General features: G+C 37.2%; 4 protein-coding genes across 6 annotated transcripts; 1 reads left to right on the top strand and 3 right to left on the bottom strand.

The window, feature by feature from the left end:
• Positions 1-153: 153 nt before the first annotated feature.
• LOC140782012 (reticulon-like protein B2) lies at positions 154-10236 on the bottom strand. 2 transcript variants are annotated; one of them, XM_073128333.1, is made up of 10 exons: positions 10152-10236; positions 9794-10004; positions 8516-9398; positions 8043-8138; positions 5301-5364; positions 2225-2425; positions 1369-1549; positions 1003-1144; positions 865-934; positions 154-354 (listed from the first exon to the last, which is right to left on the bottom strand). In XM_073128333.1, exons 6-10 carry the CDS (start codon positions 2406-2408, stop codon positions 185-187), a joined length of 747 nt encoding a protein of 248 aa, XP_072984434.1. In that variant the 5' UTR covers positions 2409-2425; positions 5301-5364; positions 8043-8138; positions 8516-9398; positions 9794-10004; positions 10152-10236; the 3' UTR covers positions 154-184. The 2 variants fall into 2 exon arrangements, with proteins under 2 accessions (XP_072984434.1, XP_072984433.1); XM_073128332.1 differs by having other exon boundaries at positions 9794-10201.
• On the bottom strand, positions 3181-4428 carry LOC140782013 (probable calcium-binding protein CML27). Its single transcript, XM_073128334.1, has one exon. The coding sequence runs from the start codon at positions 3938-3940 to the stop codon at positions 3368-3370; it is 573 nt and encodes a 190-aa protein (XP_072984435.1). The 5' UTR covers positions 3941-4428; the 3' UTR covers positions 3181-3367.
• Positions 10237-10902: 666 nt separating the features above from the next.
• On the top strand, positions 10903-14859 carry LOC140781417 (uncharacterized). Its single transcript, XM_073127367.1, has 6 exons — positions 10903-11433; positions 12108-12216; positions 12519-12610; positions 12716-12974; positions 13480-13623; positions 14495-14859. Exons 1-6 carry the CDS (start codon positions 11090-11092, stop codon positions 14585-14587), a joined length of 1041 nt encoding a protein of 346 aa, XP_072983468.1. The 5' UTR covers positions 10903-11089; the 3' UTR covers positions 14588-14859.
• A 423-nt stretch (positions 14860-15282) lies between these two features.
• Positions 15283-20478, bottom strand: LOC140781416 (autophagy-related protein 18c-like). Of its 2 annotated transcripts, none has more exons than XM_073127366.1 (5): positions 20267-20478; positions 18582-19428; positions 17422-17680; positions 16332-16455; positions 15283-15517 (listed from the first exon to the last, which is right to left on the bottom strand). In XM_073127366.1, exons 2-5 carry the CDS (start codon positions 19341-19343, stop codon positions 15409-15411), a joined length of 1254 nt encoding a protein of 417 aa, XP_072983467.1. In that variant the 5' UTR covers positions 19344-19428; positions 20267-20478; the 3' UTR covers positions 15283-15408. The 2 variants fall into 2 exon arrangements, with proteins under 2 accessions (XP_072983467.1, XP_072983466.1); XM_073127365.1 differs by having other exon boundaries at positions 20176-20430.
• Positions 20479-21241: the final 763 nt, after the last annotated feature.

Raw genomic sequence — 21241 nt, 5'->3', positions numbered from 1 at the left:
TTGGACAGCCAATGAATGATTCTCCACAAAAGAACACAAAATGATTAGATCTTATAACTTCCCATGTCTCCAACTTCATAAATGATCTAATAAATAGTTCCATCAATAAAAATGGCAAGGTCATGCAAACTGAATTTTTTTTAATCAAAAAAGGTCATGCAAACTGAATTGAATTAAATCCTTCTCACTGCTGTTTCTTGTCAGCAAATGGGCCACGAGGGATCTTCTTCAGTACTTTCTCATCCAGAACAGCGTAGTGCTTATTTATCTCAACCATTGCCTTCTCTGCTGCAGTGTCAACGTGATCCTCATATTTTTCATAGAACACTGGCAGAGTGTACACAATAACAAACACTGCAGAGAAAAGAAAAGAGCTTAGTACAAGCAACCTATAAATGATCAATAACATCAAACAGACTTCAGGGAATACAGGAAGGCTTGTCATTCCCAAAAATCACTAAAACAACCAAACGAAGTGAACTGTAAAGATCTTGAAAGCCAAGAAGATTGCTAACCTCAATGAACATTTTAGCTTTGACAATATACTGATAGTTCATTCAAACATATTTCACCTACTAATTAACTGCTGCTTTAGCAGTAACACTGTCATCTAAAATCAAGCATTAGGTATGTAAAGATTTATCTGGCATGCACGTAGATTTCAAGTAATCTAAAAATTTGTCATTCTCTTGGATTCGAAGATCATTTGCTTGCTACATTAGCTTTTGGAACTATGATGTCACAAGACAATCAATTAACATAGATGCAGATGATTATATCAAACATTCAAGACCAAGTTGGATGTGAAAAGATCGAAGATGAACTGATGTATAGATAAAATACAAGACGTTAACATGCACTCACGAATGTAGAAAAGAGTCAGGAAATTGAACCAGCTGCCAACCACAGAAATGATCCAGAGGATAGCAATCACCTGCAAAGAAATTTTCCAACTAAGATCCTTATGACCGTGCTTACATAAAACAATAGATGTTACTTTACCATCAAAAGTTTCTTCAAATCTTTTCCAGAAGCAACGTATCGGAAAGTTGCAAAAGCTTCATTAGTTTCGTATACTACAGAATGAGCAATCTGTAGAAACAGGTCCTCAGGCAAAATAACCTCTGGAAACTTGGGTGGAGACCTGAATTTGTTGATTAAGATTAGAATATTGCTACCAAAATGTAACCCAAAAATTAACGGATAAAAGAATAAAATCTCCCAAAAATTAACAGATATAAGTAAAAAATCTCCAGATAAGTCCTACATCAAGTTGAGATAGAAAGATCTCCAAAATTTTAATCTGGAACGAATTAATATTCAGAGTAAAAAAAAATAATCAAATAGAAGTTGAGTATGAGCTCTCACCTGTTGACGAATGACGCTGCATTGGACCAAAGAAAACATATGGCCAATATGAATATAAGAGAGTGGCAAATAAAAGTTAGTAGGTGATAACCGAGCCATTCAAAGAGAACCCAGATAACAGTAACTCCAGCAAGCATGCTGCCCGACATCTGTTTGTTTCTCCACAAGATTATGTCAGCAGCTGTAAGCAAGACAACATCATAAACTAAGTTTCACATGGATATCAACCAAACATATAAAGTAGACGAAGAACATATGCAAACTCCTTAAAGTTTTATAAATGAAATGGTTGGAAATAGATCCTGAGTTCAGGTTGCTCTTGCCAAACTTATTGTTCTGAGAAAAATCATGGGCACAAATACTTCTATGAAATACATTAGTTTAGTACACCTTCAATTTGTCGATGTTTAGAGGAACTCAATATATAGTGGCACAAGTCTCTACCACAAAATCTGAAAACATTCATAACTTAAACTAATTCTGCTTCTAATTGAAATACTGGTTAAGTTTTGCAATCCTATTTTTGAAGATCTTATGATAGCTGCATCATCTCCTCCTCTCATTCATCGTTCTACTTTATATAATTGTCTTACTTCTGAACCAACTGCTGCAAAAATCCCATTCTTCCAACACCCTGTTGATAAATCTGACATCCCTATCACCATCAAATCAAAGGTAAATATGAGTAGACTTCCTGATTCAGTATGAGTTCATGATATCGACGTATAAATGTGGATTCAGACAGAGAACTGATTTGGATGATATCAACGTATCGAAAAAGCAAATTCTGCAATGAGATCTAAACAAATATAAAACTAAGAAGATCATGATCGTGTTAATTGTTAAAGATGTTTACATTTTCCTCCTCCAAGAACAGTGTGCACTGGTTCTTTCCTTCCAAACAACCGTGTCTTCCTTGCATTATGAGACGAAGGTATCTCGTTTTCGGAATCTGATGATGACGATGACGAGCCTTTGTACTCGTGAATCTTCTCGCTGATCTTCTCTGCCATCGAGAGGTGATCGCCAATTTCCGACATCCTCCCTTAGATCCTTCCTGCAAAAAATATCCACATCGCCATTTAACCGCAAGACAAAAGTACTCAACGTAAAGTATGAGAAAATAGATTTAGAAAACACAGAAAAATTACAGCAAAACACTATCAGATAACAATCAAAATAGATGAATTGATGCTTAACTAAAACCAGAAAATTTCTAGAAGAGAATGCTCTCTATGAAGAACAAAACTTAAGAAAAATAATTATTACAATAAAACTTATGCTAGTGAAGAATCATGGCATTCTCGTACCTGAAGGGGAAAAAAAAAAAGAACTCCTTTTGTCTTCTCTTACCTTTCCTTCACTTGCCTCGTTCAACCTGGAATAGAAACCGGCAAACGAAGAGCAAGTAAAGGCGGGGGTCATATATACCCGTCCCGTGAGAACCGGGCGGCTGTGAAATCGCCGTTACTCAATCCAACGGCTACATGAATCTTCGCCTTTACATCTTCCTAACGGAGAGATGACGTCGTTTGCTTGGTCATTTGAGGAAGCCAAACAACTCGGGGGGGAATGGCTGGAAATTTTAAAAGCAGAGGAACTCGGAAGCTCTCTAATTTCTTTGAAAAGATATCATTTTAAAATAGTATAGCCTTACTAATATAATTGAACTTATAAACTACAATATTCTCAACTTAGGTTCGACGGGGAGTTACTGGGCTTGGGCCGGCCCAGGCTTTAATGAGCTTCGGCCGGATAACCACCTTTTCTTTTTAGGACTTCTTTGTAAAGTTTGCGTTACTTGTAGAGTGCTTAAAGTGTAAACCGTAATCCATACTTCAAAGTCGTTATACAATAGTATACAAAAGGGGAAGAGAGGACGTTAAGTTTAAGGAATATATGCAAATACCACCCTGATATGTAAGACATACACAGCTAGATCCAATCACGACCCTAAATTAAATTTTTTAGACAACAATCACTGATCAAATGATTGGAATCACGCGCCCCGGACGGATATGCCCTGCATCATGCACTTGAACTCGCCGAAATCCACCCGTCCATCCTGATCCCGATCGACGGAGCAGATCATCTCTCGAACGCTGGCGATGTTCCTCGCCTCCGGCAACCCCAGCTTCCCGAGCACCGCTTGGAGCTCCGCCGCCGAGATGAACCCATCTCCGTCCTCGTCGAAAACCCTGAACGCCTCCTTCATGTCCTCGTCAGCCTCTTCGTCTCCTTCCTCGTCCGGCGAATTCGGCGGCGGACAGCCGAAGAGGGAGTCGCCGACGGCGCGATGGAGCGCCTCGAAGTCGGCGAATCGGAGGCCGGATCGGCCGGCGGGGATGAAGTCGGCGACGGTGGCAGCGAGTTCACCGGCGTCGGCCCCAAGCCCGAGGCGGTCGAGGGCGAGGGAGATCTCGGCGACGGTGATCACGCCGTCGCCGTTGCGGTCGAAGAGGTCGAAGACGCGGCGGAGGCGGACGGCGTTGAGGCTGTCGTTGCGGAGGCGGAAGGACCGGGACGGCCCGCGGATAAGTTTGGAGTTATTCTTCCCGCCCTCCGATTCCATCGGGAGTTATCCAGGAATAATAGACAGGAGGGAGAATAAGAATTGGAACGGGAGGAAGGGACGAGACGGTAATTTATAAATGGGAAAGAGCGCGTGGGCCGCAAATGGAATCGGTGTTTGTCTACCAGTCTACATCATTCGCTTTCCAAGTTTCCATCCACGTATTTACTCTAATATTTATTAGCAAAGAATTCCCACAATCTTTTCTCATCCTGATATGGAGAACTGTTCTCTTGTTTAGGTATGAACATTGAACTGATGATTCATGGTTCTAACTCGATGTACAAAATCTAGAAATTATAAGTTTCTAAGCACTTCTATAAAGAGTTTTTGAACAATCTACTATTTCCGATTAAAAAAATATATTTTTCGTTAGAATTTTCAAACTATTTACCACGTCACTATCATTTTTACCGTATAAGAGAATCTTAGAAGAGAATCTTATCTAAAAAAAAGTTGTTCTTATACGAAAGGAAAGAGAGAAAAAAAAAAATTATTGGCGTACATGCCCTTACACTTGATATAACATAAAATTAAAACAATAAGTTGGCAAATAATAAAATAATTTTTATACCAGATGGATGGGGAGATGAGAAAGAAGAGAAAAAGAAGATTGCCCATCTTCTAGTGCAAAGTGCCATTGGCTCTAGGTTCTAGGACCTATGGACGGGTGAGGATCTATGAAACGGACCCGGACCTCCTTCCGAAAAAAAAGTAATTAAAGTAACTTAATTTAAGAAGTATGTATTACTATACTAGTATTAAGATTATTGAGATAAATAATTATTTACTTATTATGCTATATTAGTATAAGGAAACAAATAGCAATATATATATATATATATTTAAAATTTTCAGAACAGAAGTGAAGGTGGTAGGGATTAAGAGGACTTCTAGATGCACCTTCACACACCCGCACGTAACGCAAAATGACGCAATCCAGACATTGATGCCAAATCTAAATAACCTTTAATGCTTTCACTATGCTTTCGTCGCCAAACCGCGTGTGTGACGCGGGATAGACACGCATTGACCCACCCAATACAAAGCACAAGCTTTCAATAAAACCATTTGCTTTAAAATTTCTTAGAACACTCCAAGAAGGCATTGACCCACTAGATACCGTGTGCAGAATTAGTTGAAGAATGTTCTATCAAAGATATTGATATACTTTTATGATGTTTGCCTTATGTAGTTGAACTCCCTATCCAGACCAATCTTGAACACAAGTTGGTCGTTTATTTGGTTAAAATATAGCTGGAGAAGGACATCTAACAGGACATCTAACGATAAAACCAATAAACTGTTTAAAAATCTTTTTAGGACCACATATTTTGAGTTTCAGTATGTTTAGGTATACCTTTAACATGTCCTTTTCGATCTCTATGTATTGTTTTCTTTCCATAGTAAGTGATGGAGACTACCTGTGGAACATCTAGATTTCTTCAGTATTTAAATCATGAAGGGCAATTGATAATAGAAGCATGAATAGGCAAAGCTAATAATGATGAAATAAAAAGTTTAACACTGAAAATTTACCTTTTATAAGTATTATCAATAAGTATTATCAAAGAGAGGAGTAAACAGCTATGATGCGAAGAAAGATGAATCATGAAAGTCACACCGCATAACTGTCAGCATAATTAATCAATTTTGAGATCTTATAGAAAAAATCAACTAGTGTCACAACATATTTCATAGAAAGAAATCAAGCAAGTGCAATCTATTTAATCAATTTTAAGAAAGAAATTTGACCACACAGCAAGCATTAATGCTTAATTCAACTTTATATGTTGTAAGATTAAAAGGTTACCTTTAACCGTTGTTTCTAAATACCATAAGACACTATCACTTCCGAAAATGGATTAAATTATGTGAACAATGCAGCAAAGGAAGTCAGGATTGCAGCAGAGCAAAATTGTGTTGACTGTTGGGTGAACAGCAACCTAATTGTAACAGCAACCTAGTTGTAACACCTGCACGCCCTGTCCACCACCTTAGTTTCTGATGGGCTGCGGTAGGTCCGCAGCCCTCCTGCAGCCCATCTCCTCACCCTGATGGACTGAGCTCTGGAGCCCAGTCCACCATCTTAGGGTCTTGTGGGCTGCGGTAGGCCCGTAGCCCACCTCCTCACTCTATTGGACTGGACTCTTGAGCCCAGCCCACTGCCTCTAGTCTAGTGGGCTGCAGGTAGGTCTGCAGCCCACTCTCTCTCACCTAAATTTGTTGGACCTTGAGCCAAACCCAACCTTTAGACCATAGACTGATTTATTATTAGTCATTTATTTTCTTAATTCTGCTATCTACATAAATTGTAATTATTTTATTTTCTCAACCATGTTATTAATAAAATTAGGATTAATACATGATTAAAATAGGTATTTGAATTTATTATTCTTTTCAATTATCTTCGACACTTACAAATGTGAACGACTCTAAATGACCATTTTAAAATTAAGATAAAATAATATATTCGGACCTAGAAAATCAAAACTTAATTTTTTTTTACAACAAGGTAGTAGCCCTTTAAGTTCATCGATCTTACGTTTATTTTATTTATAAATTATTAGACCCAGGAAGAGCCAACTGATTAGGAGAGTAAGACGGATTCCAGAAATATTCCAAGCGAGTAGAATTCTATAATAGTCTACGAAAAATGCATACTTATGTCATTTCTTACTTGTATTAATTAAATGTCGTTTCTTACTTGTGAAAATACCCTGCGTCTTCGGGTACTGCTAGAACTACAATCCCTACCTCTCAATCATCTTTTCTAATATCATACTAGACTAGTCTTTGTAATCATCTTTGTAATCACCTGAATGCTCCACCAGCTACCGACCTCAGGTGTAGACCGCTAATATAATACTATATAATACACTCTATCATTAACCCCAGGTTGAGTGGGTGAAAGGGGCACTGCCTAGCTGGGACTTGACTAACAATGATACGTGCACGTGGTGTCATGACCTCTATTATTTATTTAACATAATCATCAAAATAACCGCCGTATGTGATGATTCCGCTCTGAGCGACGATTACTAGAGCGGTGTTGATGGGCCTACGATTGGAGTCCTAAGCCTGATGGCCACAGACAACCGGTCATATTCGCCAGGCATGTATGAGCGATAATACCGCTAGATGACTAGTCCACCTCGATTTTATGGTGCTTTGTGAGATATGTCATTGTGACTCGATTTCTGTGTGGATTTTTATGTAAATTGAGCTATAACGATGAAAGTTATTAAAAGTCATAATGTACACTTTCCCTAACATGTTATGGGTTTGCATTTCTATTTATCATGTAATACTCTTAGATTACTATTGGATTTTACTTGATGGGCCCCGTGCTCACCGTCATTTTGGTGGAAATATTTCAAAGCTGAATATGGAGGATGCGGATATCGAGGAATAGCAGATTCATTCCTCTATTTTAGTATTTATCTATTCTGTTATTTCTAGTTGGACTTGGCCTCTGCGAGGGTATTTATGTTTTAAAACTTGTGTTGAACTTGTATTCCTAGAGGCTTGTTGAGGTCTGTGATATTGTAACTTTGGATTATTTGTTGAATTATTATAATATTTCTAGACTTATCTAGATATTTTGTGAGATTATTTTACTGACAGGTCACGTGAAAATTACGTGAAAATTCTCTACATGAGGAACACGTGATTTTTGAAAGTGAGTGTTTCACTAGTTGTTCTTGTGGACTATATAGGACACATAATTATAACAGCAACCTAGTCCTCAAATGACTTCTTCATGAAATAATTGATGAAAAAAAAAAGCAAGTTCAAGGTGCTCAAGCCAACATGATTTAATAATAGAAGGAAAAGCATCTAAATAATTTAGAGATCTGAATACAATCCTTTCAAAAAGAGGTACTTTCTTCATCCTAGGTGATCATTAGAAGAGAAATACCTTTTCTGTTGTATACTAGTGTAAAAACATTTTATGTTGTTCTTACCGCAAAGATATGCAAGTTGAAACTACAATTACACAGAACAATCTTAAAACTATTGTCTGCTAGACTTGTAAATTAACAAAAATAATGTAATAGCAGAAGGTACCAAGTGACAACTACCATGAAAATGTACATACCCTGGAATGCATTCATGTAGCCCCTTACATGGTGGGACGATCGAATGAGTGGACCATTTCATCTGACAACTGTGTGATGGAAACAAAATCTAAAATCTGAAATCAGAAAAGAAGAACATACAAATATGTCAAATATGAGTGATGATTTTGGTAATGCCTCAGTATATACATTTTTCTGTTCTCAAGTGATTTTGCACAATATGGAGAAATTAAGGTTTCCAGACTTGATAGACATGGTATGCAAGACTTGTTTCCTAGTTTATCTCCATATGATAAGTGCATCAATACAAGACGAAGAATGTTTTTTCTGTAGCTAAGTTGGTTCAATTTTGTAAATCATTATACCCACATAATATATATATACATCCACTTCACTATACTTCCTTTATGGTACAAAATGCTAAATATCCCTTATATTCAATCAATTTTGTTATTGTTACATCAAAATAAAAGAAAAGTTTATTCCTACTTACCGAACTGTCTTTATGTGCAAAGATGGAGCAGATATCACGCATTATTTCTCACTAGAATTGCATTTCCATTTTCAATGGATAATATCTAGCTATTGTCAAACCTGTTATACATTCAAGAGGTGGTGAAATTTCATAATACTATAGACTGAATATTGCTAACTTTTGATTATCCAAAATTTCAGAACACTTCTGAATTTAGGCAGAATCAGATGCATTATGTTCAGGATACAAGCCCTCAATCGCAGAATGCAATAGCACAACATAGCATGGAAGATGACAGAGGAGCGGAAAACTTGTCATATCACAGTTGGTTTGACCATTTTACCATTGGCAAGTCAAGCTCCAACAGTCATGAAGATCCTAACTGCAAGCTAGAAACTGATGACTTGCTTAGGTCGTTCACCATGATACAAACAATAAAATCCTCAGAGAAAGATGAAGGGAGCTCTGTGGATCTCTCGGGGAAAGGCAAAAGCATCATAACAAGTTCTAGCCAAGCTGTCGAGCCTGAAAGAAGCTTTGGTTCTTCTCTTCATCTCGGACTTGAAGGGAGTGGCACAATTGATAATGTTCAAACAAGCTATACTGCTATCAAATTGCATGCACAGGAGAAGCAATGCTTACAGAGGAAGCAGCAAAAGATATTATCTCTGTTTGATTTGATACCATCAGCACCACAACAGAGCGATGGACAACAGCTGGGACAGACAGGGTCAGCAGATTTTCAATCCAATGAAAGCTCGGCTACAGATGGGATACCTTTCACTGATCTGAGCTTCCAGATTCCTACTAGCCCAAGCAGCCCAAGCAAGCTAACAACTCTCAATCTATTCAATAGAAACAAATAGAACTTGCCCAGTTCACTTCTCAGTTATGGTTGGACCTGCAATCAAACTAAGCTTTATCCTGTTAGCTCTTATAATTTCGCTGTTTGTTGACTCTATGAAATAGCCAACTTTACATATGAACAAGTAGTAATTATCTGTATGTCCTATTTGCTTGCTACATTATGCATATGAGATTGAAGAGATGCACCGTTATATTGAGCACATAAACATGTAGAAATTTTTAGTCAATGCTGTAGTATTATCTATATGTCCTTAGTCCATTAACTGTTTGACAAATTGTGTCTAAGAGCTATTATTTAATGCTGCAGTAAATTCCATAACCAATATCTTCAGCAAACCAAGTTCATCGGGCCTAACCAAATAAATATAAACAAGTTTTCGCCTACGATGTCTATAGATTGAAATGATAGGATTGGGGAATATTTTGTACCTCACTATATTGGCGAATTCTTAGGGTTGGGAGTCCCAAAACATGAGAAGAGAATCCAATCAAGGTTTGCCATCTCCAGCTTGCTATTAGGATCTCCAGAATTGTTGAAACCTGGCGTGTCAATGTTAAAATGGTGCCACCAACTGTGATATCACAAGTCTCCCGCTCTTCCTATCATCTGCCATGCTATGTTTGTGCTACTGCAAGACAACTATTCACCACACAAAAAAATAAACCCCAAATCGGAGATGATGAGAGGAGCTGCAAGAGGATAGTAAGGATTTCAAGATGCATGAAGTGAAAATGTTCGAATCTGGGAGTTATTGGTAATAGAGAAGTTGAAGGAGAACGAAACAACCGTCAAATGGACATGGAATTAATTCACGCTCGGGGTAGGCCACCTGGCAAAGTAGTGAGTCCAACCAATTTATGGTAACGTTACGATTCGGGAGTTTTTTTTTTTCTTTTAGCAGCCCTCCGAACATTTATTTTACTTGTCTAATATTTTTTAAAGACTAAGTGCGTTTAAAAATCGTTAACCTGATAGATAACTTATATTTAAATTTGGAAATTGCTGACTGTATACTTAATCTGAGAGAAATTTCTTTCAAAGTTTTTATATAAGTCTGTCATTGAACTTATATTAAAATTCACTGAATCAAAAAAAAGAAAAAAAGAAAAAGAATTATACATATTTTTTTTTCTAAAATTTGGAAAATATTTTTAGAGGATTTGAAATTTTATACAAGTCACTAATACACACGTAATTTTACATTTAAATTTATAAATAAATTAAATATGTAAAAAAATTAGAAGCCCTTAAACTAGTCAAGAACTCATCAATTCGATAATGAATATTTGATTAGCTATATATATATATATTCATTTTTTAAGATGATTAGCCTAATTATCTAATCTATAATTTAAGAAGAGCTTAGCCTCTTTGTCCAGCCAACGAGCTATAAGAAAAATAAACTTATGATAGCAGTTTTAATATATTTTTTTTGGTAAAATCAAATAAATTAGAGAAAAAGTAGTTATTTGCAAAAGAAAATATGGCTCAAATTTCCTAAAATATTATAGATTTTAAGTACTGTAACTATTTTTTTAGATAATGTTAGTAACGTGTAATACCGATGTTTAGGAAGCCGACGGCTGGAAATATATGGGAGCTCCTCCCAAGGTGGAGGAGACGATGACTGCTTCCTTCCAATAGTCCCACCAAAAACCCACCCTTTTTCATTCCACGCTCGATCGAAACCTTAAATCCTCTCCTCTCCTCTCCCGATTACTGCAATGGAAGCCCTGATCTGCCGCAAACTCGGCGATCCAACCCTCCCGATTGCCGACTCCTCCTCCCCGATCGCTCTCTCCACCACCCACCCCATCCCCGTCCTCTCCTCCCCGACCTCCGTTAGAGTCCGGGTCCGCGCCACCAGCCTCAACTACGCGAATTACCTCCAGATCCTTGGGAAGTATCAGGAGAAGCCGCCTCTCCCTTTTATCCCTGGCTCCGACTACTCCGGCGTCGTCGATGCTGTCGGAGACGCCGTGACCCTGTTCAAGGTCGGGGATAAAGTCTGCTCCTTTGCGTCCCTTGGCTCGTTCGCCGAGTTCATCGTCGCGGACGAGAATGATTTGTGAGTTGTTGCTAAGGCTCGAGTCTTTCGTGCAATACTTAGACTTTTGTCTTTGTTTTGGTACTTCCTTTAGCATTTCAAGTAAAAGAAAAAAACACTGTGGTAGGGAGATTAAGGTCGAAATCTATATGCTGTTCAGATCTGTGATTACTTACTCCATGTTCATTTTGTTGCGATTTGGTGAGTGACCATTACATTGGGAATTGCATAGGCACTTGACGATATTCTTTTCCCGCATTTGTAAAAATAAAGAAGAATAAGAAGACAGAATTTAAGAAAAAAATTATAATTTTCTGCATCTTCGTCTTCTTTCCATGATAAAATACTATTGAATTGAGATGATTAAGGGTGTGGCATTTAGTGGAAAAATGCGAGCAGTTCATCCTGAAGAGAATATCTATATTTAGCCCCAAAGTTAGAAAGAACAGGAAAAAATAACGAATATATTTGGACTGAGCAACCTTACTTTACCTATGCAGTTTTGCAAGACCAGAGCAAAAAAAAAAGGGTATAAAAGGGGTCCCAAAGCCAAGCCTGATTAGGAACCATCTTTCTAGAATTGTGTTTTTCTCCTAGACCCAATATTTTGTGTTATCACTTTACTTCATAGGCCAATGTAACTAGCCATTGTCTCTTTAACACTAATTTCAGTTATATTTGTGTTAATGAACAAGATTTCTAGTGCCTGATGGATGCGACCTGGTTGCAGCTGGAGCCCTACCTGTTGCATTTGGTACTTCACATGTTGCTCTTGTTCACAGAGCCCAACTGAAACCTGGTCAAGTATGTCATTCTCCATTTTTTTTTATTAAATTGATATAGTTGAACCATCTGAAATCAAACGATAAATTGGAGCTTGTGAATATTTTTAGGCATGATTATAGTAGTGATGTGTTTATCTGTATGTTTTGTGACAACTACTGTTTTGTTCCCTTCATATCATGGTAGAATATGATGCAACTTTGACTATTAAGGCCCCCAACAATTACTAAGTAAGAACAAAAAATAGAATCAAGATTCATTGGCATTTATTTATTTTCATATCCTGTTTCTTGTGATAATTGATAATTTGGAATGTATTTCAGGTATTGCTTATTCTTGGTGCTGCTGGCGGTGTTGGGCTCTCTGCTGTTCAAATAGGAAAAGTTTGTGGTGCTGTTGTAGTTGCAGTTGCTAGGTAGATAGCTAGAGTGTTGGATAATCTTCGACTTTTCTTACCTTAATGAATTGTGCTTGTGAAACTGCAAGAAGATATTAGGTTCAATTGCATCCTTACTTTCAGGGGAGTGGAGAAGTTGCAATTTCTCCAGTCAATCGGGGTGGATTTGGTTGTTGATTCAAGCAAGGAAAATGTTGTAGAAAGTGTGAAGCGTTTCCTTAAGGCGAGAAATCTCAAAGGAGTCGATGCTCTATATGATCCAGTAGGGGGCAAACTTACAAAGGATTGTATGAAGCTTCTAAATTGGGGGGCAAATATTCTGGTCATTGGATTTGCCAGCGGTGAAGTACCGATCATCCCAGCAAATATTGCTCTTGTCAAGGTAAACCTGAATTATATTTAAAATTTCTTGATTTGTCATAAAGTTTTGAAATTACTTGGAGCAATCTTAATCAATTATCTAACAAGTCATTTTCATTTAACCAAAATTTAACCATAATCGGTAGTTACAATTATTGAAACAGCTCTGTCATTCAGGTGCTTTTGGTGCATTTGGTTAATTTATTTCGACCAACAATTTGGTTGATTCAGGACACAATTTAGTACATTGACATACTCACTTTTCCATTTTTCTTATGTGCATCTTCTTTAGTTAAGTCATCTTAGATTCAAGAACGTTTTTGCTTCCTTTATGATTTTTTGTGGTTTTCTCTATGTATCTAAGAGCATAAAGCTTTGCTTTACCACTTTCATGCTCCTGTGCCAATGTAAACTAATTCGTCCAGGTAGGCTTCCAGACTTGTATAGTGAGTATCAACCACACGATCATGTTTAGTAATAAATTTGCATGTGGATTGTTAACTTATTACTTTATGCCTATATTCTAGAACTGGACGGTTCATGGACTCTATTGGGGTAGCTACAAGATACATCAGCCCTATGTCCTTAATGACTCACTCAAGGAACTGCTCTCATGGCTAGCGAAGGGATTAATAAGCATTCAGATTTCACACACCCATAGTCTTTCTGAGGTAACACATGATAGCTTACAGTCATTTATACATTGAAAAGTTCTGTAATATCTTACTTATAATCATTTATACATTGAAAAGTGCTGTAATTTCTTATTTCTGTTGTTCTATGCATTAGCTCCATGCTTAAATAACTATGGTTCAAATCCTTTCATTGCATGGTATATTGAACATCTTCTGTCCATGGTTGTGCATTCTGGCTAATATGTCAAAAAAAACTACAGATAAACCACAGAAATTGGTCGTATTGTTTCTTTAGATTGTTTTTTGTCCTTTACTATTCCAGGAATATAACACCAAATAGGTTATCCGGATCAGTCTTTTGCAGGCATGTTGCATGATTAACTGAAATTGAACTTATTGCCATGAAGCAGTTTCTTTATTTTGTCTGCTCTTCTGTTCACTTCTTTTTTCTTTTTTCTTTTTAATTAAAGCAAGTCATTGCAATTGTGCTATTTGGAAAGCAACAGCTTGTTATAGGTTTGTCAATCATGAGGGGATGTTCTGAGGTTTGTTCTGGACACCAATGTTGGCTGAGCATTTGAACATTTTGATTGCTCCATTCGAAGTATGTTCATAAAGTGACAATATCAAACTTACTGCGGATGCCTAAAATGTTGAAGTTTAGGTGGCTATTTGGAAAACACAGTGGAAATCAAACAGTTACTGCAGATGCTTCTTGGTCCTCTCTCCATAATTTCAATCTTTATGCCAGAACCTAGAACAGGAACACAAAAATATTCTACAGAGTATGATATTCTTTATAGGGCCCACAAAGTAGTTGAATTTACTTTCTGTATTACATGCATAGATGGCTATAGTGCATCTATCATAGGTGCTTACCTTAATTTTCATCTTATACCCTTGGTAGGCCAATCTCGCTTTTACTGCTTTGAAAGAAAGGAAAGCCCTTGGTAAAGTGATGATCGTAATGGAGAACTCCTCAGCAAGATCCAGACTCTGATTGTCTGCACATGAAGCAGAGGCAGTTGCTGCAGCAGAGATGGTCAATCTGGTTCTCATAATTGATTCTTTTCTCTCGCTCTTCTTGATCAAATAAACTTGCTGAATCTGGTTTAGTGTTCAGTAGGACATGATCAGTACATAACAGGTTCAGGTACGGGTGATGTCTCGGATTGGCCGCTTAAGATATTATTGAAGTAGCTATTGGGGACGTGAATCCATGTATATGTAGACTTGCATAATAATACAAATAAGAGCTGCTGAATTATTTGATATCTGTGTATCAGTAGTCATTATGTGCTTTCTAGCTTAGTTGGCAATATCCTGTTGTGGATGTTTTACCGATCTTTTTCTTGGTGATAAATGTTAAGAGTAAATCATTAATTGTTTTCTTAGTAGTAATCGGTGCTACTGTACTTTTTACGCCAATGGTGTGAGTGATTTCAAAGCCTGCTAGTCTGTGTCGAGAAATAGCAGACTGCTACTCTTATTTCAGCCACTAGATTATCTTGTTCTTTCTTTTTCTCCTTTTTCTGGTGGTTTGCAAAAGAACAAGGTCTGTTAACAAACATTTTACCGACGAGTGCTTCCTACTACAAGAGATATCCATTGCAACATGCTCAACGATAGATAGCTTCACCAACGTATAAATGTTGTGTGACAGGTCACAGATGGATTATGAATTAGGAAAACTAGTTGGTAATAAATATGTAGATATTGCTTGTATAGAATTTACAGGTGAGTATAAGATGTATGCACAGGAGATCCAGCCCAATCTCTCCTATTTACATGCAGTTGAAATGGTTGAGATTGCAAAGTAATTTAGGTGGTGGCAGGTCTTGGGCGATGGCTCTCAGCCTTCAGGAACAGGATGTATTCCTTCTGCAACATCTCCCCACCATTCACTGGATCAAAGCTGCACCTGTAGAAACTGGGCAAATAAAATAACATAATTAGTTGCATCAAATGGAAGAACAATTGCATGGAAAGTTAAAAAGAAAACTAGAAGGTAATAGAAGACCAAAATAATGCAAATAGAAGGTATACTGCCTATATTGTCTCGTTTCTCCAAATAAATACATTTGAAAGTAATTTTCTTATTCTTCCTTTAGACCAAAAAAAAAGAAAAAGAAAAAAGAAAAAGAGAACTCGAGTTAGTAAAAGGAATTTAAATGAAGCATCTGTTGCACTCCACAACAGAAAAGGTTTAACTATTAACACCAATCCTAAAAAGAGGGTGTTGTAGCACAGAAAAGTTGATGCTGCTGTTTGACGAGGGCAAGATATTTTCAACTTTACCACAATATAAGAGAGGCTTGTTTAAATGACTAATCCCTGCACCACCATAGACGCATGATGGCAGGCCTCGTGGTCGCATAAAATCCTCTCATAATATAAAGAATAAATGACATTAATAATGTGTAACATTTTTTCGTAGAATTGCAGCAGGAAGAGTATTACAGAGAAAAGATAATGGTGTAGATTGTCAATTCTTCCTGTTCAACATAGTCTGAACTATAGAGGATGGGGAGCACAGGATGGTTATATACTTAAATGCATAATGAGCCTCCTATGATTTGTCAGAGAACAGTTAGAATTCATCAGGAAAAATGCACCATTGCTGCTGACTTCTGATAGTAAATACAACAAATAAACAAAGGCATCCACGGTGAGACATGAAAAAGAAGCGCTTGAAAGAACACTGGTAGATAATTGATCACTAGATTATGAGCCAAGACAGATACCTGCCATCCATTCCAATGATCATAAGAGTGTTTTGAGCTCCAAATGCAGTAATATAGCGTGTGACCTCTGATAAGTGGAATTGAGCAAATGACCACTCCGAACTAAAATACTTCGGCAGCATAACTGGACATTTTCAATACATGTAAGATTGGTATCCCCTTTTTCTTTCTTCTTTTGGTAATTAGATTCACTAATACTTAGAAAGATAATAAGCAAGAGAACTTGAATTCACATATCAGCATTTGGCAAGCTCTTCTTACAATTCTCAAGAGAATTGATGGATAAAAAATGTACCTCAGAAGAATCAATTGTAGTATATGTATCTTATTTTTGCACCTGAAACTTGGTCATCTACTTTTTAGCATAATGATTCAAAGTAAAACTAACATGCTTATTTTCATAAAGTATTCTCAATGAGACATGATTCTGTTTAATAAAAAAAATCCAGCCCACAAGTTTTTGTCTGATGCACAAACATTGACTTTTCATTGTCATCAGGTTACAAAAATGATACAGTTCATATGTTTATTGAGGTGCCATACAAGAAAATTTGGATATTCTTATTACCCTCACTGTTTGCCCATGAAATCCATTAGACTCTCTGCCAGTCTGTAACAGAAGCTCAACCCATTGAAAAAATTATCAGAGTCGACCATCGTGGTGATGACTTCTGACAAACAGGATGATAGAGGAAAAAAAAAGTCTATTTCAGCAGTAACAGAAAGTTCTCATACTTTTACAATAAGAAAGATAAATTGATGCATATTTATAAGCTTCCAATTTACAGGATGAGACATCTGATGATTGATGAGTTAATGGTGTCAATCTCATGCTAACCAAACAAATAATTTGCTTTCAAATCCAAGCACACCACATTATATGCTAGTTAATAAGCAACATCTGAGACACTTTTAACACAATTATGCTGCAACTAAGCAAGAAAAGAAACAGAAAAACACAAAAGTATCCTAAAGTCACTGAAAGAGAACACAGAGAAAGAAATATGCTGATATTTTTAGAAAATTCACAACTAATCATACAAAGATGTGGAATAGAAAGCGGAAGCTGATATTACTGACAAATGCTCACCTTTCATAAAAGATAATGATGAACTGGTGTTAGCACCAGATTTAGAAGGTACAAGAGCATCAAGAGAACTGGAGGAATTTTGATGAACTAGTCCTGGATCTTGAGCAATAGACTGATTGGTGGATGAATCTTCTCCTGCCACTCTAACCCTGAGACTGAATATATGGACAGTTCCTTTGTCGCTGGAGACTGCAAGCCACTGCACATTAGGAGAGAGGGCAATGCTGTATATATCAGCTCTGTCCAGTCCTCTGCGTACCTATAAATTTGGTAATAGTAAGTGAGTATTTCATGATTAGAAATCCAAAAAACTACAGAAAGATTTGAAATACATTCAAGTTAGAAAGCATTACAAAGCACCAACTGAAACATAATCATTTATCATTCCAATAAGTTCCAAATTTATAGAAAGCAGGGCAGAGTATGCAATTCGGAGAAAAGAAGACCCAGAAAAGATCATTTAGGATATTTAGTGCTATCATATCTACAAATACTTGGTTGTACGCCAGTTGTCACTTTTCTTGGTTCATATTCCATCACGTCCCCTCTATAAGATAAATGGAAGTTAGCAATGTACCTCAACTGCTGCTGATGCAACTCACACATCATCTTGTCAATCATCAATATAAGGATTCCATGTCATAAAGATGATGCTTATAGACCATATCAATGATTAAACTGGCCATGTATCATTTTTAAAAAACAAAAGATAGCAAAATACAGACATCTTTGAAAAATAAAAAGACAAATTTAAGTCTTCATGTAAGAAGGATATTTTTTTATTTAGTGGACTAGAAGTATAGGGTCTCAGCAGGAGAAGCTCACACATATTGCCTCCAACATACAGATTTAAAGATTGTTAATTTGTTAATGTAGCAATATGCCAATATCACTATATATCCCATGAAAGGAAGATATTAAATATAAGTGAGAAGGGTGAAAAATCAACAAGTCAGATCAATTTTCTTCATGACATTGTCATCATATATAAGTATCCTTTTTCTTCTTCTACTTCTTGTCGAACAAATAATAGTGGAGAGAGGAAATCATTTTCAGAAATTTCTTAATCTAAGGAGCTGGAAAATTTATTTGCCTAATGGAACAAGCCTAAAAGGAGAAGAATATACCAGACAATTATCCTAATTCAAGAGTAGATTTACCTCTTGTAGGCGGGTGCCATCCATCGTGTTAAATATTCTGATCAAGGTACCCTTTGTGCTTGCGGTTGCAAGAAGAAGGCCATCCATAGTCAATGTAATACATGCAATGTGAGAATCATGAGCACTAATGAACTTCGTCACCTTCAGACCAAAATGCTCAACCCGAACTTGTCCCCGGTTTAGACCAGGGCAAGCCAACACAGAGGCATTAGAATGATGCGAAAGGCAGCACAGTCCTCGTGGATTAGCCAGGGTCTCTATTTGATGGAGGAGTTTCAGATCGGTGAAATTATAAACATATATCTTGTGCTCAAGAATGATAACAATGCGATCTCGTCTCAATTTCACAGCTCGGACATCAGATCTGAACGCAAATTCACCAATGCACCGACTCTGATGATCATCCCAGATCATTACTTTATTTGGTGGGTACTGTGGATTAGCACCACCACCAACAAGAGCCAGGATATTGCACCTAAATAGCATTTCGACTATTCCGAAGCCCCCATTTTTCAAATCTCTCCTGAATGTTTCCTTGAAAGGGTCGCAGTTATAAATCCGGAAACCACCGCTAGTTCCAGCAGAAAAGCAGCCATAGTCCTGATTCCAAGACACTGACAATAACTCAGCCTTCTCATCATCATTATAATCAGTTTCAGGTTGACTAAAAGGAGCTGATGATGGCCATGGAGATGATGATTCCAACGAGCTAAGCCTGGCTTGGGGTTGCGTTCCCCGTGAGGTAGAAACTATTGAGCTCATGGGGATTAGATGATGTGCGACCGTGAATAACTCCTCAGTAAGGAATCCCTCATCTATTTCAGGAGCAAAGAACAAAGCCTGCAACCTGAGGATCCAAATTATAAGAGAAATAAGAACTCATTGCATGTGCTAAAGATTCTTATTTCTTAAAATAAGCTATCCCAGGCACAAAACTGCACAAGCAAGAATCAACTGCTGCAAATCACCATTTTTTTTCTTTTTCATGACAATGGCTTTAAACCAAAAGCATGCGCCATAATTTTGATGAAATCAACAACGCCACTTTCACATAGTTTATTCGATTTATGAAAGCTGTGACTATCCAATCAGTTGACCAGCCCAATATAGGAGCCACAATTATCATTACAGTAACTGATTGGTGAATAACTCCTTCTTTTCTTTCAGGAACAAAAAAAATGAAAGGCTAATGACCAATCACAATTGATGTCACTTCCCAAAAGCGAACTACTCGAAATAAACATTAAAAAAATTGGCCAAATATGAACAAGTGAATAGGAAAAATCATCCTTTGGGTTAATAACTATATGAAACGTTGATAAAAACAGCTTTTCCTTTGCTTCACATTCCATAATACCAATTCTACACTGAGAAAATTATAACAAATCGGACATCACGAAATTTCCAAAAAGGAACACTGCGCACAAGCGATTTTTGTCACTATATTTCTAAGAAGATATAGCAGAATCTTCCAAATGGGTGAAACCGAAGCAAGCTAACACTGGAAACAAAAATTAGAAGAAAAGGCGAAAATCACAAAAATTGAGAATTTCCAGTCAGATCTCTTCAATCCAACACTAGAGGTCAAACTTACCAGCGAAGCGATCTCGAATGCGCGAATCTGGCGCAATTTAGAACGAATAAAAGGGAAGCTAACGATGCAGGCAAGATCGACGGAAAACTACCTCGAAGCTTCCACGATCGTTCAATCTCCCTCTATTTCGCTCTCCGTCAGCGAAGTGAGAGGACACCGAGAAGGAATCCAAAATCTCGCCTGGAGAAGCGTAGAATAGGTCCTCCCCTTCCTAACCTGTGCACTAAGCGTAAGATAGAAGACAGCCTTAGTGCCTCCTTACCGTGAGCCCTCGGCTTTATTTAGCGCGAGAGTAAATTGTACGGCTAAATCCGCCCGCCCTCGGAATGATGAAGACGTCGCTGATTAAAATTTGACGGTTCTGATCTCCCATATGGCATTCTTTATCTGCACCATTGCGTTGAGTTTGAGGTTTACCAATGGTGATCATATCGATTGGGAGCATTTTAGTAAAAAAATAAAATAAATATCTAGCGATAGTGGGCGGCAAGCATGGGCCCACATGGCCCATTTGGGGCCCAATATCAAACATCATAGTTAATACCATAATGCTAAAAACTTTAGATTGTACATAGATAAACATAAATAAATAAATAAACTAAAATGTCAAATATTCACCCTACGATTGAATCTATAACCTCTACGATGACTAAATCTTCCCAGTTTCCCCCAGCACATAATAATGTTTCACTCCATTAGTTTGATATAATCCACCTGTTTAGATCTTCAATCACAGTACAAGTGCTTGGAAACATAACGAAAGGATTTAATTACAAAATAGATCACTGGAAAGCTTAGTCTAACCCTCTAATGAGGTTGGGCACTGGTTAACATCATTGCTGAAGTGATATTAGATGAAAAACGAGTAAGAAAGGTAAAAGAGAAAAAAAAAATTATATCTTAATTTAAGTTTACTTGAGTCAACTAAAATTTAAGCTTTGAGCTCAGAGGGCGTTCCGTCAGCATATATAGAGAGAATTAGTCTTTGTTAAGCCTAAATAGCTTATCAACTCATATCAAGAAAAATAATTAGGACAAACTTTTCTTAAGAATTAGACTAGACAGC

Source organism: Typha latifolia, chromosome 2, assembly GCF_019914945.1.
Source record: "Typha latifolia isolate L0001 chromosome 2, TyphaL0001v2, whole genome shotgun sequence".
NCBI classification, from domain to species: domain Eukaryota; kingdom Viridiplantae; phylum Streptophyta; class Magnoliopsida; order Poales; family Typhaceae; genus Typha; species Typha latifolia.
The sequence above is the reverse complement of the archived record's forward strand: the minus strand, read 5'-3'. Positions and strand labels throughout refer to the sequence as shown.

Coding starts and splice junctions, on each gene's coding strand:
- LOC140782012 (XM_073128333.1), bottom strand. CDS start 2,408: ATGTCGGAAATTGGCGATCACCTCTCGATGGCAGAGAAGATCAGCGAG. Junction 1,550..2,224: donor TGTTCTTGGAGGAGGAAAAT/GTAAACATCTTT, acceptor TCTTGCTTACAG/CTGCTGACATAATCTTGTGG. Junction 355..864: donor CCTGACTCTTTTCTACATTC/GTGAGTGCATGT, acceptor TTTTCTCTGCAG/TGTTTGTTATTGTGTACACT.
- LOC140781417 (XM_073127367.1), top strand. CDS start 11,090: ATGGAAGCCCTGATCTGCCGCAAACTCGGCGATCCAACCCTCCCGATT. Junction 11,434..12,107: donor GTCGCGGACGAGAATGATTT/GTGAGTTGTTGC, acceptor TTAATGAACAAG/ATTTCTAGTGCCTGATGGAT. Junction 12,217..12,518: donor CCCAACTGAAACCTGGTCAA/GTATGTCATTCT, acceptor AATGTATTTCAG/GTATTGCTTATTCTTGGTGC.
- LOC140782013 (XM_073128334.1), bottom strand. CDS start 3,940: ATGGAATCGGAGGGCGGGAAGAATAACTCCAAACTTATCCGCGGGCCG.
- LOC140781416 (XM_073127366.1), bottom strand. CDS start 19,343: ATGAGCTCAATAGTTTCTACCTCACGGGGAACGCAACCCCAAGCCAGG. Junction 16,456..17,421: donor ATCATTATCTTTTATGAAAG/GTGAGCATTTGT, acceptor GAAAATGTCCAG/TTATGCTGCCGAAGTATTTT. Junction 15,518..16,331: donor ATCATTGGAATGGATGGCAG/GTATCTGTCTTG, acceptor TTATTTGCCCAG/TTTCTACAGGTGCAGCTTTG.